Genomic DNA, 19,585 nt, shown 5'->3' with positions numbered 1-19,585 from the left:
AAGCTTTGTCCTTTGAATCTGCTGAATGCATTATCCAGTCCCTATTAAAAATATGAACTATTAATGCTGTACCAAAATTACTAGTATATACAAGGGGGTGCTGATAAGTATTGATCCTTTCCCAGAAAAAGTTGAGCTAGGAAGCTGTAACTGCCACACTATTCTACATATTCCCCCAGGAAGTCAATACACTTGCAACGTATGTCCTGCAGCTTCTTAAGTCCCTGCAGATAAAATTCTTCCAACTGCTGGTGTATCCACTCATTTGCAGCATTAGTTGCCTTCAGAACACTCCCAAATCGTTGTCCCTTTAGGTGTTTTTTGAGTTTGGGGAACAGATAATAGTCAGAAGGAGCCAGGTCAGGAGCATAGGGTGGATGGAGCATCACTTGAAAGCCTAAAGAGGTCAGTTTTGCCATTGTTTCATCTGTACTGTGTGACGAGGCGCTGACATGCAACAGGATGACACCTGAGAGAGCTTTCCTCGACGTTTTTCCTTGATGTTTTGCCTCAACTTCATCAATAAAGCACAGTAATATTTTTGCATTGATGGTTGAACCCTGTTGAAGGCAGTCCACCAGCAGAACTCCCTTCTTACCCCAAAAACCTGTTGCCATTTGCTTCTGCACCGATCTTTGCACTTGGAACTTCTTTGGCCTGGGGGAACCACTGTGCCTCCATTCCTTAAACTGTTCCTTTGTCTCAGGATCATAACAGTAGATCCATGTCTCATCATCAGTTTCCAGTTTGCCAGGAAATCTGACTCATTTCTTCCAAAATGTTCCAAAACAGCCACCAATGGCTCCACACATTCCTCTTTTGTTCGGTTGTCAAAAGTTTGCGGATCCACTTTGCTGCCAGCTTTCTCCTTTCCTAGTTGTTGTGGATAATGGCACCAACTCTCTCATATTCAGCTCTCTCATATTGGCTCATATTCGGCCATCCTCCATGATCATGTCATGGATGGCTTTCACATTTGCAGGCACAGAGACAGAAAAAGGCCTTCCACTGGGTTTTTCACTTTCAACACTAAAATGGCCAGTTTTAAAATTGACAACCCAACTCTCTCACTTGATATTCTCAGATATACAGTGGTGCCTCGCTTAACGGGCGCTCCGTTTAGCGACGAAACCGCATAGCGATTAACTTTTTGCGATCGCAAAAGCGATTGCATTGCAATGTTTCCTATGAGGTTTTATCGCTTTGCGACATCGGTTCGCTGTTTCGCTTACCGATCATCGCAAAGCGATGATTTTTTAACAGCTGATCGGCGGTTCCAAAATGGCCGCCGGGTAAACAAAATGGCCACCCGTTGTGTTTTTGCGCGGATTCCCTGCTTTAGAGACAGCGAAAATGGCCACCGTATGGAGGATCTTCACTTTAAGGTGAGTTTTTTTGCCCATAGGAATGCATTAAACAGGTTTTAATGCGTTTCTATGGGCTTTTTAAAATCGCATAGCGACAAAATCGCTTAGCAGCGATTTTTGCTGCACGGATTAACGTCGCTATGCGAGGCACCACTGTATGGCAATACTTTGGGCTGATATTCGGTGGTCCTCCATGATCATGTCATGGATGGCTTTCACATTTGCAGGTACAGAGCCAGAAACAGGCCTTCCACTGGGTTTCTCACTTTCAACACCGAAATGGCCAGTTGACAACCCAACGTTTAACTGATGCAAATGAAGGGCCACTGTCACCCATAGTTTGTGACATTTCATCATGGATCTGCTTTGCACCTTTTCCTTGGAGAAACAGGAACTTGTGGTCCTTTGCTCTTCCGCACTGAACTAATCTGGAGGTGCTGCCATGTTCACTTTGGACCGGAAAATGAAAGTTAAGTTAAAATCATAGGTAGTTGATTTTTACACCGTTGAATATAGACAAATTGGCCAATACACCCTGCAATTTATAGCTTCCTAGCTCAATTTTTTCTGGGTAAGGCTCAATACTTATTAGCACCCCCTCGTACTTTAGTTCTAGAACATCAGCCAAATTGGTATCACACAACTGATGCAACACTTGTTTTCACAAACAATTTAAGCAATTTGACTTTTGCAAAGGAACATCGTTTTCTCCAATATGTCACACTTAATACTCACCACTGATGTTTATTGCTGGCAGTACTATTGACATCTTTGGTCGCCTGGTTTTATTATGGGTGGTAGCAGGCAGCAATAGATGATCCTGAAAAACATTGAAGTAGGAAACCTACTCAGACTGGGAAACCATACATTGGAAATATGCATCCACACCATTCAGAAAACCTCCATAACAGATCAAGTCAGAGTTAAGTCAAACACAATTGATGTACTTTCTTAAGAACCTTTTGAAACACTACCATTTTTCCTCCACACCTGATAAGTAGCATGATACATTTTCAAGGGCTGAAAGCAGGAATAAATCATGAACAACTAGCATCTGAAGTCTACTCTGATGTAAGAATTCAAATTAGCTTTGTCGTTATGACCCCAGAGAACCAGATTTGCAAGCACCAGTTTGCTAATGTTAAAAGAATTTAAGTATAAGTACAAATAACTTCTAATTTAAAAATCTGTTTCTGCAACAACTTCCTTCTTTATGTTCACAAAATTCTCAATGACTACTATGAAACCTCTATATATCTGATCTTGCTTGCTTCTGAATGCAGACAAGAGCTAATTAGAATTATATCTGGGATTGTAATAATTGTTATTACAACTGTACTGTTACTCCTACTACACTTCAAGGGACTATCACAATTGTTAATTTCTTGTCCAAGGGAACAGCAAACAGGTAAAGTTATCCAGTTTTCTCAATGAAGGTGCAAAACCAGTTCGTAACCACATAAAGGAAAAAGGGCCACATAGAGGCAAAATGAACAATAAGTGCTCACCAGATAAAGCCATGTTGTAAAGCATGTATCACTCTTTAAAAAAATCTCAGAGTTTATGGAAAGTAGGATATAAATCCTTAAGATGAAGGTAAACTGCTGTAGGATTTATCCAACTTTAATCTGGCCCACTCAACTCTAGCAGAGGGAATTGGTACATCCACTGATAGCAAAAGTACAAATGGGAGACTGAGTCTCAATATGTTAAAAAATGTTGACAATGTTGTTAGTGACATTATCATATGTCAGAATACAGTTAACATGATTTACAGGTTATTTGTTTGTTTAGAAGAGCACTGCATCTGGTTTTATTGACCTTAGCAGAACTATTATCTGTGACCTCATGTGGTTAACCTCTGTTCCTTAACTGATTTCTCAATATTAGAGATTCCTGCTCAAAGTCCTTAGATGATGTTTTCATGATTTGGACGGGCCCAGAATGTTTAGTAGAACAGTTCTTTGGATGGCTCAATATTCTGGACAGCAATGTCAAATTTGACACTAAATATGAGATACATTTCTTAGACCACACTATCAAGAAAGAATCAGGGAAATGTTACACAAAGGTACACAAAGAAAATCAACAGATTGTAACACTTATTTGAGGTTTGATAGCTCCCATCTAGATCTCTACGTCAAAATCTCCCATATGGTCAGTTTTTAAGGATGAAAAGGAACTGCACCAAGAGGAAGGACTTTGAGCAGGAATCTCTAATATTGAGAAATCAGTTAAGGGACAGAGGTCATAGATAATAGTTTTGATAAGGCCACTAATACCAGACTGAGTCTTCTAAACAAACAAACAAACAAACAAAAAACCCTACAAATCCTGTTAACTGTGTTCTGTCATATGATCATGTCAATAACAAACCACAGAAATGCATAAAGAGGCATTGGCACATCTAGGAAAGTATATAAGGGTTTCAGGAGGGAGTACAGGTATCATTTAAAAGAACAGGAAACCTAGGGGATATGTTAGTAAAGAGTGGATTTAAAGACAGAGTACCACCAAAAATCCCGAGCATTCTACCTGGTTCTTCCCTTCCCACAGGACACCATCCCTGTGGACATTTGTGCCTATTGTAGAAATAGATGTCATATGATGGAATTTAAAGATCTACATAATGGCAAATTATACATCCTGAAGAAATTTACCTACTGCAATACTAAAGGAATGATCTATGCCATCAGCTGTCCTTGCAACAAATATAGGGAAGATCTTTAGACTTCTTAAGATTAAGAGAGGAGAACATCTCAGTAATTTAAGAAATAGAAGACAGGGCAGTCCTTTCGTCAGCCACTTCACAGAATTTAACCACACAGCAAGAGTTTTAATATTCTGGGTCATGAGTATGGTTCCGGTTAAGTATGAGAGGTTCTTGGGGAAATTGACTGGATTTTGAGGCTGGACATTAGCCCTTTGGGGCTAAATGAAGAAATAGATTTCTTGCTCTTATTCTAGCACAGTCCCCAACACCTCGCTGATTATCTCACTCTCCTTGACTCGTCTGCCAGCTGAGAATAAGTAGATTCCATCCCTTTTGCATTTGCACTTTGGAGTAATGTTGGAGCTGGTAGAGACCAAATGAGATGGCTAAAGTCCTAAAAGCTTGGTATGCAATTTAGATGCTGTCATTAAGCTGTACCGGGAGTTTATGGAGCTCATTATGTGCATATATACTATTATATTGTTAACAGTATAGATAAGGAAAAAAAGTTGTAACTGTCTCAAGCCAGCTGTTTCTAAATTAACATATATTTCCATTTTATGCTTAGCTCCTGAAGAAGGCCATCACTAAAATGTGTTGAGCCTGAGCTTTTTAGATCAGAATAAAATCTGTATTGTTAACATTTTTATACATCTTGAGACTCAGTCTCCCATTTGTATTTTTCTCACTCAACTTTTATCATGCACAAATGGGATACTCATTACTTTTCCTAGTCTAGCTCTAGCAGTAGTTGTAGGATAAAAAGTGTTGAGCCTTTAGAGGTTCTTCGCAGCAAAAAAAAAAAACCCCAAACCAAACCTTCCCTACTCCAGCTTGATTAATGAAGCACATTGCTTTGTATTGAATTTTAGAATGTATAGAACATCTGGTTTAGGAGATTACAGAGCTACAGATAGCCATGAAAAAAAATCTATTGGAGCCAGGGGCTGTTTTGGCAATCTTGTATTTCCAAGGTGATAGTTTTCCAGTGGTCATGCCAAGCATACAGATTTAAGACTTCTCTACAGATCATCATTCCATCAAAATTATAATGCAACCTGTTCTGGGGTCTGAAGTGTTCTGATTTATTCTGTCTTTAGATGACAGGAACAGACAGTGGGTTTTCAAGATTCATGTTTCAATTTCTATTACATGTGTTAAATATTACTAAAAACGTATTCCAGATATTTATATCTCAAACATTAAAACTTCAAATGGTCCCACTCAATTGGCGGACTATACACCCTTTGCGTTGTTTACAGCAGCCTGGAGTGATGATGATCAGAGTCATGGATTTAACAACTTCAACCCTGTTGTGGACAGATCATTCTTTGCTAAAATTTGGATGTGCAGTGCCCTCCTGAGCAGGAACGCTGCTCAGGATGGTCCGCTCCTGAAGGCTACTTTTGGAAACCCTAACTGGTTTTCGGAATGCCTTGGGGGTCATATTCTGACAGCTCTGGTTGGTGCTCTTGTCAAAACCCAGATCACAAAGTTTATTCATTGGTGAACAAACTTTGTGATCTGGGTGACCATGTCAGCCACCACTGGTGACCAGGGTGGCTGATATGATCACTCGCAGATATTCTCTCTGTTTCACAGCTCATCCCTCATCCTGGTTCATGGGTGAGCTACAAGCTCTGAAACAAATGAGGAGAAGACTAGAGAGAACAACTGGAGGAAAGTTCCCTTGGATAGTTACCTGGTTCCAATCAGAAAAGTGTCCAGCAAATTTTGTAATGGTATACAATTGGCCAAGACAGCTTATGACACTAAGCTCGTTAGTGAGACTTCTGATTGTCAGGTGTGTGCATGTTTTGCCTGGATCAGGTGAAGAACTAGAGAGAATTAGGACGCAAAGATGGAGACCAACAGAACCAGGGGAACTACGGGACTTTGTTTGTCTAGCTAGAAGCCCTCATTGTGAAAGATTCAACCCTTGAACTGTTAACATTCTGAACTAAATTGACAAAAACCATCTGCCACTGGGAGTAGAGTCAAGGGGATTAAGAAGACCCTGGTACAAAGATCCTCCTGAGCAAAGCAGATTCCACACCTGTCCACTAAGTGATGGAAGACATGTTAAGCATTCCATACTTCACAATAAGTGATAAGGACCATGTATCTAGGGGCAAACAAAGGAATGTCTACTGCGCATGTCCTGTGAGCAACCTGAGACAAAGAAATGTCTTTTATGCATGCTCTATTAAAAAAACTGCACAAATAGAATATAAGAAGAGGGGTCTGGAAAAATATTAGTCTGACTGTTAATCTGTTTGTTTGTCTGTTTGTCTGTCTGTCTGTCTGCTGAAACCAAAAAGCTTTTGGAACTAACTACCTTCTTTGGAACTTGGACAATGCGGATAAAGAATTCTCTCTTTGGTGAGTATGGATGTGGTGTGAATGTGCTGAACGCATGAAATCCCTTTATTTAGAATTGTAATCAATAGGTAATAAAGTATATTTATTTTTGCATTTATTAATGTGTCTTGTGAGGTTCTTTGCTGTTTAATGTTGTTCTTCCTGGTATACAAAAGAACCAGTAGTCACCCTTTTGTGACATGATCAGCAAGCGACGTGCTACCAAGTGGTTTGGGACACCACAAATGCTGGGCAGTCTGATGGTTCTTAATCAGATATAGCCATTTGTAATCGATTTGCAGCCCATTTTCAATCTAAGTCTGAAACCATCCGAAGGAACCTAGACTCTGTTAATGATAAAGTAGATCAGGTTGGGATATGCAACCCACAGTCTTGTCCAGTTCTGCTGGACTGATTTTAGCCTGTAACACCTGATGACATGGACAAGCTATTTGCATGCTGTAAGGCCACGACCTCGCCACTGGCTCTTAACATCTGACGAGGTAATGTTTGAATGGGCCACCTAAATTAAACTCATCTTTGCAAGAGGGCTATAAACTCCCATGCTCAAAAGAAACAATATCTAGGCCAATTCTGAAAAAGTCTTAACTTAGTGATAGATTATTTAAATAATTATAGCCTAATTGCTAATATTCCATTTATGAGAAAACTGCTAGAAAGGGTTGTGGCAGACATTCTTGGAATATACTGATAGTCTAGATCGATTTCAATCTGAGTTTAAGCTAAGCCATGGGACGAAGACAGTTCCTATTGCCATGCTTGATGACCTGCTAAGGGAGGCCAACCAGAGGTGTGTAACCATATTGGATCTTATGGATCTCTCAGTGGCCTTTGATTCCGCCAACCATGATATCCTCCTGGACAGACTATTGAATCTAAGAATTGGAGGCCTGGCATTACAATGGCTCGTGTACTTTCTTGATGGCCATATATACATGGTGCACCTTAGGGAGGTTTCAACTCTGTAGCGTCTCATAGGGGTTCATAATCTCCCCGATGCTCTTTAACATCTACAGTATGTGAGTACACTGGGAGAGGTCATCTGGAGTTTGCTGTCATAAATACATAGATGACACGCAACTCCATCTCCCTTTTACCTCTTCAGCAGTGGAAGTTGTGTGGATTCTTGAGTGATGCCTGACCTCAATAATTGACCAGAGAAGGATTAAGAGACTGAAATTGAATCATGACAAGTTTGAGGTATTCTGTTGTTGGGGGTATTCTGCCTGCTCTGGATGGGGTTATACTCTCTCTAAAGGACCAGGTCCACAACTTGGGGGTGCTCCTGGACCTGACACTCCTTATGGGATATTATCAAATTTCTGTCATGGTCACGCCTCCCTTTTCCCATCTTCAGCAGATTACACAATGGCGACCTTATCTGGACAGGAAATCCCTGACCAGATTTATTTTTCCTTGCCAAAATTTATAGCATATATCCATTAGGGATAATTATGGTTGCATGATTTTGCTGGCTGTTATCTCTACAAGTGTTACTAATGGTTTTATCAATTACTCCCTGTTGAATAATTGCATGGCGGTAACCTAATTTAAAAACACTCTTATCACCCTGCTGATTTGTGTAGTAGTAAATGACAGGATTTGAGACACCAGCCAGAGGTGATCTCACTGATCAACTACTGCAATGCTCTCTGCATGGGTCTGCCTTTGTAGGTGACACGGAAGCTGCAGCAGGTGCAAAAGATAGCAACCAAGTTGACTTTGGGGCTTTGGGAATACAATCACATCTTCCCGATTCTGGCATATCTGTGTTGATTCCCTGTTTTCTTCCATACCAACTTCAAAGTGCTAATAATGATTTGTATGATTTCGGATCTTATTATTTGTTGGAGCATCTCTCCCTAAGTTCTTCTATTCAGCACAGCCCCAAGGGAGGCCCAGAAAATGACTTCCAGGAACTGGGCCTTCTTGGTGTTGGCAACAACATTTCGGAACTCATTGTCTGCAGAGGTACACGAAGCTCCCTCCCTCCTGAAGTCCATTAAAACTCAGCTATTTAAAGAACCTTTCAAGAATATCCTCTCCCTGTGAGAGATTTTTTTGACCCAAACCTCTAAGGAGTTTTCTTATTATTATTTGTGTTTTTGATTTGATGGTAGAGTGTGATTTTAACTGTTGTAAACCAGCCAGAGTAGTGCTTGCTACTAGATGGGTGGTATATAAAATCACAGAATCATAAAATACTGAAGTTATGAAATACTACAAAATAAAATAAAATAATTTGGCAGTCATTTGCCAATGGCTGCCAAATCCAGTAGTAAGTCACAACTAAAATGAGAAGAGAAGACTCCCTGGAAAAGACCCTGATGTTGGGAGTGTGAGGGCGAGAGGAGAAGGGGACGACAGAGGACAAGATGGTTGGACAGTGTCACTGAAGCTACAGACATGTATTTGACCCAACTCCAGGAGGCAGTGGAAGACAGGAGGACCTGGCATGCTCTGGTCCATGGGGTCACGAAGAGTCGGACATGACTTAACGACTAAACAACAACAAAAATAAGCATATTGAAATCAGTGGAGATTTGGTGAGTCAACTCCCTTGTAAGTTCCATTACAGTGCTGCCCCGCATGACGACGATAATCCATTCCAGGAAAATCACTGTTAAGCAAAATCGTTGTCATGCAAAAAACAATTCCCCACTGGAATGCATTGAAACCCATTTAATGCGTTTCAATGGGGAAATTATCTCATCGTCCAGCAAAGATCGCCCATAGAGGAAGCCATTTTCCAAGCGTCGATCAGCTGTTAAAATGGCCTCCCTGCGAAGCATGGGTCCAGAAAACACAGGGCAGCCATTTTATGAACCCGACAATCAGCTGTAAAGACCACCTTCTTGCGAATAAACAGTCCATGAAGCACGGACCAAGTCGTCATCAAGCAGAATTCCCCAATAGGAATGACTGTTTTGCGAATTGCTATAGCGATCGCAAAAAGTCACCGTACTGCGGATTCGTCGTACAGCGGGGTCATCGTCTAGCGAGATACCAGTGTAATTCAATGCGTCTACTCTAGCCACAACTTATTAATGGATTTCAGGCATCAAATGTATTGCTGAGTTTTATTTCTCTTCCATATCTTGACAGTAACAGAAGATGGCACTGAATTATGTACTATTACATTTTTTTTGTGCAGTAGGGCAGATACAAAATAATTTGTTTCAAATATAGTTTATTGAACAGGCTTTGCATAATATCAGATGTATTAAATATATGTGATCTAGGATGGATAAAAATAATCTGTTTTAGTTTTTTAATTGCAGTAGCTTGATGTTAACTATCATTTTGAAATGGCTGTCTAAGCCTTAGTCTAATTTTCCACTATATGTATAAAACTGACACCCATGCTACATTCCCTTGTAGATTACACAATGCAACTGTTTCAAAAATTGCACAGTATGGCTGGAAGTAAAGATAATATGCAATGCACTTAAACTACTAAAATTGTTCCCCACAAAACCACTCACACATACTCAGACTGCTCTAAGATTTCAAGTGGTACAGAGCACAACTTGCGACAGTGGACCTTTTCCATAAATAGCAATTTGTCAGCAGCATGAGAGAAAAGGAAAAGAGCGCCATACAGCTACCATTTATACCAACTGTACTGCCACAAGGCCCTTGTTATACCATAAATCTCATTTCAAAAAGCAGTCATTCGTGGCACAGTTAATTCTGTGCTTTCAAAAACACTCCTTCCCTTGCAAGCTTGAACATTTATTTGCATTTTAGCAGTATCCATTTTCAAAGGCAGATTAATGTGATTGATATTGTAGAGCAGCTGGCATAATATTGCATGGGTGGATAACATATTGTAGGAGTGATGGGACAGAAATTAAATAAATGATTACTCAATAAGTAAAACAGAAGTGTAATAGAAAGCAGTACAAAAATCCTCACATGTGCACATTTCAGCCCTGCACCTTCAATGTAACAAGGAGCCTAACGCCATACGTATTCAGAGTGACCCAAGCTGCTACATTCAACAGTTAAATAAAAACATAACCCATACAGTTACTGCCTGTGTAGTAGGAGCACCTCTGGGTCCCGAGCCATTTGTTCCAAGTGCACCACTGAAAATGTAGCCTCATTCATTTTAGCAAATACTTTCCTTCTCGAGTTTTATCACGCTGCCTTTGAGACTTTGCACTGAAAATAACATCTGGAATCTTGGTTCCATGATCTCCCTAAGAACACTAACATTAACAATCCCCAATGAGAAACAGAAGCAACCTTAGTCCAGTTGCTTCCATTAGGATTCTTAGGGATACTGCAAGATTAAATAAACTATGGAAAAAATGGCTACTAATAATGAAGTTAACTAAAAGTTGCTCCTATTCACATATTTTGCAGATACTGCTACTGTCAGCTCAATGGCTATATATTTTCCTTCAGTTCAATATACTATTAGACTCTGTTCCTTATAAGCTTGAAACCATATCTTAAGAATTGTTAAAAAATGGGATCATTAAAAAATTACAAACAAAGCACACTTTCAAGTCCTCTTGACGTCTTCAGAAGTTAAAGATGATTAAAATTGGGGCAGATGTAATATTCATTTTTCTTGAACGTATGGTGCTGGATTTGCAAATTCAGTGTGAGATAAAGAAGCTAAAGTATCAATTTTCAGTCTCTCCTTTCTCTCTAGACGAAAAGCCTGAGTGCAACTCTTGTTTACTTACTTGTTTGCAAGACGGTCAATGATGAGAAACATGATGGAAGAGGACGCTACTGTAAGGCAATAGGCATGCAATGTCATACCAGCTAATGTACCCAAAGATTAAAAACTGCTATGAAAGTATCAATGATCCCAGAAATATCACCTTACTGCAGAAATGACAAAATCTGCTAAGCATCCCAGTTTCAGTACGAATAAAGCAAAGGTAAAGAACATGAGAGGACTTAATTTTCTAGCTTTTCACTTTTCCGGCTTCTTTCCTAAAATCTTGGTAGGTTTTTTTTCTCAACTATGCATATTTTTTGCTTCAAGCTACTAGTAAGATATAAAACTTCACAGTTTTTAGACAACTCACTTGTATTATATCATCATTTGCTATCATCTGCTGCAAAAACCCATTTACACATTCAAAGACTGCTGCACATTTACAAGGTGCTTTTGGAAAAGCACAATACGTATTTTTCTTGAGGTGTCAGATATTAAATACCCCATGGAAATGCCTCCTCTGGCCAGACATGAAGTGAGGCTTGCTTTGATCATCACATTATTTCATGCTCTTCATTTCTTCACAAGGTGGCAAAACAGTGGAAGAACGTGCAAGGTTTCAAGTTGCTGGTCTGACAGCCTTTCTGCTAGAGTGCTTAAGAGGGACACTACAGACATGAATGGTGATGACATTACACTTATGACAGATTAGAGCACCGTATTAAGTGCACAATATAATTCATTAAAAAAAGAAGCATCAGGCAAAGCATCAAGCAAAGGAGAGAGGGTTGTGCTGCAAGGCACTTAAATGAGATTTTTTTAAAAAAGAAACAAATGGGTAGTGCCCGTAACCTACTGCAATCATTAAAGCTATGAGGATTTTAGAGACTTCCAGAAAAAAAGAAAGCAGAGAACAGACCTGAGCACCAGGCAGAGGTAATTGGCCTCCTCTGAATGATAGGAATTATTTATTTATTTGAATTTCTATTGAAATGAAGCACTGAAGACACCTCAATTTAGAGCAGGATCATGTGTTATTCTAAGAATTACTGCTGGGATGGTTCATTATTAAAAAATACTAGAAATAAGAACACACCAAAGAAACTCTTGTATGAAGGCAAGCAGCATTTGTTTCCGCTGACTTCGAAGCATGCAAAGGGTGCAAACAAAACTCTTCTCTTCACCCTAAAATGAAGGACTGGAGACACCCTAATATAGAGCAGGATCATGTGTTATTCTAAGAATAACTGCTGGATTCTTAGGAACAACTGCAGGGAATATGTAGGCGTGAATGGGTTTGGCTCAGGAAGCAGTTGTACAATTTTACTACTGATGTACATGTGTTACCGAAGCCAGATGAAGGAAAATCATTCCAAGGCAAGTGCTGGCTCCATTTGCGAAAGGATACAGATCTGTAAATGTTGTTCACAAGACATCATGATCAACATCTGTTCTGGGCTCCATGCCAATTAATCCCATAATTCTTTGCCTCAAAACAGATCAGGGATTTTTCTGCACTACTAAAAAGCTTTCCTTAGGCCATATGTGTTGGTGCAAGGGAAGATTCATACCATTTGCCCCGTAAAAAGCTAGTAAACCATGCAGATCTTCTTCTCTAATGTCTGATGACGTGGACTTGTCCACGAAAGCTCACATTTAAAAATATAAAAGTTAGTTTTTAAAGTGTCACCATGATTTTGTCTTTTTGTACTCTTTATTTTTATTTTGTTTTCATATTAATGCTTGCACAGACTAACACAACTGCCCCTTCTACAATTGTAACTTTTCAAGAAATTTCCAAGGGGTGGCACTACTCTTTACAATGTTAAATAATTTTGTTTAAACTTCAATGTATATTGCTAATGGAAGTTTGACAATATAATTCATTTCAGCTGATTTTTGGTTGGATATTTTTAATATTAATTTTTATTTTTAATCTTGGATATGTACGATGCATTGCCTGCAAAGGCACAGGGGTAATGTAAGAAAAGATTCAGATCCACTGCAAATGAGATAGAAAAAAATTAAAAATGGATGTACTGTATTTTTCTGTGTATAAGACACCCCCCCACTTTTCTAACACAAAATTAAGAACTTGAAGTGGGGCTTAGCAAGTGTAGGGGGAAAGGGATCAAAGCACTCCCACAACTGCACAATCGTTTTGATCCCTTTCCCCCTTATACAGCCACAGGGTTGCTTTGGTTCTCTCCCCGTCCTTTTGTTAAGCCCCATGGGACTTAGAAAGCAGAGGGGAAAGCAGGGATCAAAGCCCTGCAGGAACAGTTTGATCCCTGCTTTCCCCTCCGCTTGTTTTTGTACTCTCCTCAGCTTACTTCCGTGTATAAGACGACCCTCAATTTTAGTCTAAAAATTTTAGACAAAAGTATAGTCTTATCCATGGAAAAATATGGTACTTGCATGGTTGTTCTGTATCACTCAAAATCATTTATGTCAATTCATATAAATAAAATTTTGCTTCACCCTTGATACAGCAATCGCATTGCTACATATAATTATATGGGATGGTTCATATTATAGAACAGGTTAGACTAGACAAGGGGTTCTGACAAATACCATCCTTAAATAAACTTTACGTCTAGAGAATTTTACAACAAAATCTATTGACCTTTCTGAGTAGCTATGCATCCACACCCAATCAATGAAGACTTTTTTTAAACAGCCAATAAAACTGGCGGAGTCATCTACATACAGTCCAGGTTGTTACCAAGATCAGTTAACTTGGTCTCCTTTCATGTACTGCATTATTGTTATAACATAAATCAGGATATTTAATTAATATTAGTATTTCTTGCAACAAGAAATTATCTTTAAGAAGCTCTAAATGTGATCATTTACTTCACCAAATTTAGAATGAAATACATAGTTTCTACTGAAAGTCATTTTTCCGAAACAGGAAAAAACTACCTCAATGTACTTTTTTTATTTTTCAAAGATGACTTTCTCAAGGGTTGATAATGTTCCAGATTCAATGTTAATTTATCCAATCTGTTTTTATAGTCTTTGCTTCTAAAACAATGGAGAAACAGAAAGATGGGCTTCTTATCTAAGCACTCTAGCAGAAACTGTCCAATCCCACAGTTAATAAAATGGTGTACTGTTTCAGATTACTTCTTTCTGGCAGCCCTAGACAGAATTTTATAAGCAACGGTTAAGCACCAATGTTTAGAGTAATCCCCAAATGTTTTGTATTTTCAGGTCTGACCTAGAATTAAAACATATTAGATCTCATAAGGTTGAGACCAAAGATCTGGAAACACAGGAGAGGCACCCAACAAACACACAGCCTATTGGTGCCAGATGAGAGAGGGTGGCACTGTGTGTTGAGTGATTCCGTGTAAAGCCTCGTGGCTAGCAGAAGAAACAGCAAACTACAGCACTGTTCAGGCCTGAAAGAATATAGTTCCCTTTCAGTTCTGGATGCTTGCACAAGATATTACTCCTTTCCTTCAGGGAGGCTGAAAAAGGAACAAAACTCCCGAAATGTCATTTCAGTTCCTGTAACCTGGTATTTCATCTGGAACACAACTGAGGAAACGTACAGCCATACTGTATAGAAAGAGTATGGTTGTAACCTGCTATTTCACCTGAACAAAATAGGAGGAAATGTACAACTATACTGTATAGAAGGAGTATGGCTATACAGTATAATTTGCCCATATGGACTATGAGCAAATCGTAATTTTTTATCCAGGAAAGGGACACCTGAAATCAAATCGGACCCTGGAGAGCATTCTATGCAGTGATGTTTATAACAGTTTAATAGAATTTTAGAAGTACCCAGTAATAACGGGCATTGAACTTATTCATATGCATTTGTGGAGAAAATGTTTCCCTCATTAATGAAATCCCCAGAACACCAAAAGCCTTATGAGGGGAAAAAATGAAAAATGGATATATTTAGTGAAAAAACAAGACTGAGGGGAGATTTGATAATACTCTCCAGTTAGTTAGGCATCCTTCAGTCTCGAAAGACTATGGTGACGTGCTCTGTATGGAGGACTTGGAACAGCGTCTAGTGTGGCTGAAGAGGCCAATTCGAGAGTGACAATCTCTTCCACACTGAAGACAAATCCAATCTGTCCCCTGTCCAGCGCCCTGGTTTTGCTGCTTTTGTGACTTCCTCTTTGCCTCGGCCTGCTGGACAAGGGTCTCTTCAAATTGGGAGAGGCCGTGATGCACTGCCTGCCTCCAGGCTGAACGGTCAGATGTCAGAGTTTCCCATCTGTTGAGGTCTATTCCTAAGGCCTTCAGATCCCACTTGCAGATATCCTTGTATTGCAGCTGTGGTCTCCCTTGGGGGCGATTTCCCAGCACTAATTCTCCATACAGGAGATCCTTTGGAATCCGACCATCAGCCATTCTCACGACGTGCCCAAGCCAACGTAGACGCTGATGTTTCAGTAATGTATACATTTATTTTCCTGGGCTCCATTATCACTGCAGATGGAGACAGCAGCCACGAAATTAAAAGACGCCTGCTTCTTGGGAGGAAAGTGATGACAAATCTTGACAGCATCTTAAAAAGCAGAGACATCACCTTGCCAACAAAAGTCCAAATAGTCAAAGCTACGGTTTTTCCTGTCGTGATGTATGGAAGTGAGAGCTGGACCATAAAGAAAGCAGACCACCGAAGAATTGATGCCTTTGAATTGTGCTGCTGGAGGAGACTCTTGAGAATCCCCTGGACTGCAAAGAGAACAAACCTATCCATTCTGAAGGAAACCAACCTTGAGTGCTCACTGGAAGGACAGAACCTGAAGCTGAGGCTGCAATAATTTGGCGATCTCATGAGAAGACTCCCTGGAAAAGACCTTGATGTTGGGAAAGTGTGATGGCAAGAGGAGAAGGGGACGACCGAGGATGAGATGGCTGGACAGTGTCTGCGAAGCAACCAACATGAATTTGACACAACTCTGGGAGGCAGTAGAAGATAGGAGGGCCTGGCGTGCTCTGGTCCATGGGGTCACGAAGAGTCAGACACGATTAAACGACTAAACGAAATACATGTTGAATATTCCAGCTCATTCTAGGATTACTTTGTTTGGAACTTTGTCCTGCCAGGTGATGCCAAAAATCCGTCGGAGGCAACGCATATGGAAGGTGTTCAGCTTCCTCTCCTGCCGTGTATAAAGGGTCCAGGACTCACTGCAGTACAGGAGTGTGCTCAGGACACAGGCTCTATAGATCTGGATCTTGGTATGTGTCGTCAGCTTCTTATTGAGCCATACTCTCTTTGTGAGTCTAGAGAACATGGTAGCTGCTTTGCCAATGCGTTTATCCAGCTCGACATCCAGGGAGAGGGTGTCAGAGATGTTCCCTGTGTCCGCTGCTATCTGTATCTGAGAGCAGAGCTGAAGCCAATAATCATTGGAGCATCTCCTGGCAGCCTGTTGGACTTGGCTACAAGCGGCTCGAAGAGCTTGCAGGTTGTACTTGCTGGGACAGGTTTTGTATGCTGTTAGAGCTCTTCTCTTATCCTCGATGGCTGGCATTAACTCCTCCGAATGGGCTTCGAACCAGTCAGCCATCTTTTTGGTCTTCTTGCCAAAGGTGGACAAGGCGTTGTTGTACACAGCGGTCTTGAAGTGTTCCCATCGTTCAGGTGTATTTACATTAGCCAGGTTTAGATGGGTTTCCTCAAGTGCTTGGGCAAATTCCTTCACTTTTCTTTGATCGCGAGTCTTGCTGATGTCAATACGTGGTCTTCCTTCCTTTTTCGTGTGATACAATTTCTTTGTTTGCAGTTTTACTCTACTACACACCAGGGAGTGATCAGTATCGCAATCAGCACTCTGGTAACTGCGTGTGATCGTAACACTAGGAAGGCTAGAACGTCTAGTGAGGATCAAATCGAGCTGATGCCAATGCTTGGATCTTGGATGTCTCCAGGAAACTCTGTGTTGCAGCTTTGTATTAAAGAATGTGTTGCTGACACAAAGACCATAATAACAGCAAAACTCCAGTAAGCATTGGCCATTTTTGTTCATCTTTCCAATGCCAAAATGGCCTAAACAAGTGGGCCAAGAATTGTGATCAGCACCAACTCTAGCATTAAAGTCTCCAATACTCTCCAAATAACTGAAATATTGTCATATAGAGGAGAGGAAGAATCTGTCCACAATCACTGTAGAGTGCAGGACATGTAATAATGGCTCAAGTTACAGGAAACCAGATTTTGGTTGAATATCAGGAAAAATGTCTTAACTGTTAGAGTAACACAGCAATGGAACCAATTATCTCAGAACACGCCAATGCTGGAGGCGTTCAAGAGAACGCAAGACAACCATTTATGACATATGCTGTAACTTGGATTCCTGCACTGAGCAAGGGGTTGGTGACCTCGAAGAACTGCACACCAGCAAGTGTTCTATTCATACTAAACACAAGAAGGATGTCTCTGAAAATCTACTATGTATAACAAAACTGAAAGGTAGACATGGATCCCCATGAATAAAAAAGAATAAAAAATGAATCACAATATTTATGTAAAAAATAACTGATTTGTTGAATATTCATCCCTTTGTATTTGTGAGTTCCAGAGACCACGATGAATACAAAGGGATGAATATTTGTCCATTTTTATTCATTCCCCCATATGAAGGCCATCCTTTGGCCTTCCAATTTTGCCTATGGGCCTGCCGATCAACTGATTGGTAGGCCCATAGGGAGCCAGCCACCCCCACAGCCAGCCACCCCCACAGCCTATACCCCATCCCTTTCCCCTCCCTCCCTTATCTGCTGCCACCATCCACTACTGTCTGGCACTGCCATCACCCATTGCTGCTTGCTGCCACTACCATCCATCACCACGCACTGTGGTGGCCTCCACAGCCACAGCCTGCCATAAATGCTGCAGGCACCATCTTTGCAAAGGGCAGCCAGGATTCCCTTAAGGCAGGCCATAGCGGCAGAGGCCATCACAGTAAGTGGTGTTAGATGGAGACTGCAGAGGCCACCGTGCCATAGGCTGCCGTGGATGGTGGTGGTGGCATCAGCATCAGTGCTGGCAGCAGTGCAGACTGTAGCAGTCAAGGTAGAGAGGCAACAGGGGAAGAGGGCAGGCTGTGGGGGTGGGGAGTGAGCTTTTTTTTTTTAGACAGCCCCAGACTGTCTGAAAAAACCCTGACAAACTGACGAATCAATTCATGCTTTGTTGGTTCATGGGGAGGAGCTTGGTGCTTCGACAACTTTGACAGATCACAAAGCAGGACGAATCGCCAAAATGGCAATTTGCCCCCATCTCTACTGAAATGTCAGGCAAACCCAAGGGGAAAAAAATTAAAAAGACAAAAACCTTGAGATCTGTGGCCCCACACATGTTGTTGGCAGTTTAATACCCAGCACCCCCTGACAGAGTGGCCAACGTATAGTGATGATAGAAACAGTAATTTTATCAGCATCTGGGGGGGGGGCACATATTCCACAGTCCGAAACTATACATTGCATTGGAAGCAGACGACTGTATTTTCTGCACCCAGATATTCCTGCAGCCAAGAGTCAATCTATTTATCAAACGCAACGCGGTAGAAGTAATGTTCCTTCACAGAAAGAACACCTTCCCTGTAACCAAGCAGCACAACTGAGATGAAGGCAGCTTAGTCCTACTCTTAGGTGCTAGTATACTCAATTCAAGTAACTTTCATATGTAGCAGAAGATGATAAAATTTGCTACTGAACACAGGTCTCTATTTGGTCCAGGAGTCTAATATCTGACTTTGTATTGCATGCTCCAAGAGAGAGTATACATATGCAGCAAAGAAAGAGGCATTACTTCACAGAGCACAGAGGAAATGCAATTTCTAAATGGCTCCTCATGTCTGAGAAAGAAAAAAAATTGGGTACTTCTCAAAAAAATATACCGTATTTGCCAGCGTACAAGACGACTTTTTGGCCCTGAAAAACATGCCTCCAAGTGGAGGGGTCGTCTTATACGCCGGGTGCACTTCCAGCAAACCCTCCCTCTCTCCCAGCGAAGTCACTTACCTGGTAGCAAGACCGAGTAGACTGAGCCTTTTCCTCCTTGGAAGCCTGGGAATAGCCAGACTCTAGCGCCGAACATCTGACTGTTGGGAACCAGCAGAGAAGCGGCAGCCATTTTGAGATGCGACCACATGGCTATTGCCTTTCAAAATGGCTGCCGCCTCTCTGCTGGTTCCCGACAGCCAGCTGTTCGGCACTGATGTTGTCCTTCTTCCAGCAAACCCTGGCTCTCTCCGAAAAGGAACCAAAAGCGGCAAAAGGAACTCTCCCCATGATGCAGCCAAAGCAGAATCACGCATGCGGAAGAGGGGGTAGTCTTATACAGCAAGTATATAACAAACTACATTTTGAGTGGAAATGTTGGGGAGTCGTCTTATAACGCCCAGTCGCCTTATACACCGGCAAATACGGTATATCAGTCCAGCCCACACCACAATGTAG

At 41.0% G+C, this 19,585-nt stretch overlaps 1 protein-coding gene across 5 annotated transcripts in view; it reads right to left on the bottom strand.

The window, feature by feature from the left end:
• The window catches only part of ATF6 (activating transcription factor 6), a 103,584-nt gene that overhangs the window by 17,228 nt on the left and 66,771 nt on the right, over nucleotides 1–19,585 (bottom strand). For all 5 annotated transcript variants that reach the window (XM_020798502.3, XM_020798503.3, XM_078392417.1 and 2 more), the window contains one exon: nucleotides 2,103–2,187. In XM_020798502.3, the coding sequence (XP_020654161.3) occupies nucleotides 2,103–2,187 (85 nt within the window). The remainder of the gene's footprint in view (nucleotides 1–2,102; nucleotides 2,188–19,585) is intronic.

This window comes from Pogona vitticeps, chromosome 4 (genome assembly GCF_051106095.1).
Source record: "Pogona vitticeps strain Pit_001003342236 chromosome 4, PviZW2.1, whole genome shotgun sequence".
Classification (NCBI taxonomy): Eukaryota; Metazoa; Chordata; class Lepidosauria; order Squamata; family Agamidae; genus Pogona; species Pogona vitticeps.
This window is presented reverse-complemented; position numbering and strand designations above follow the sequence as displayed.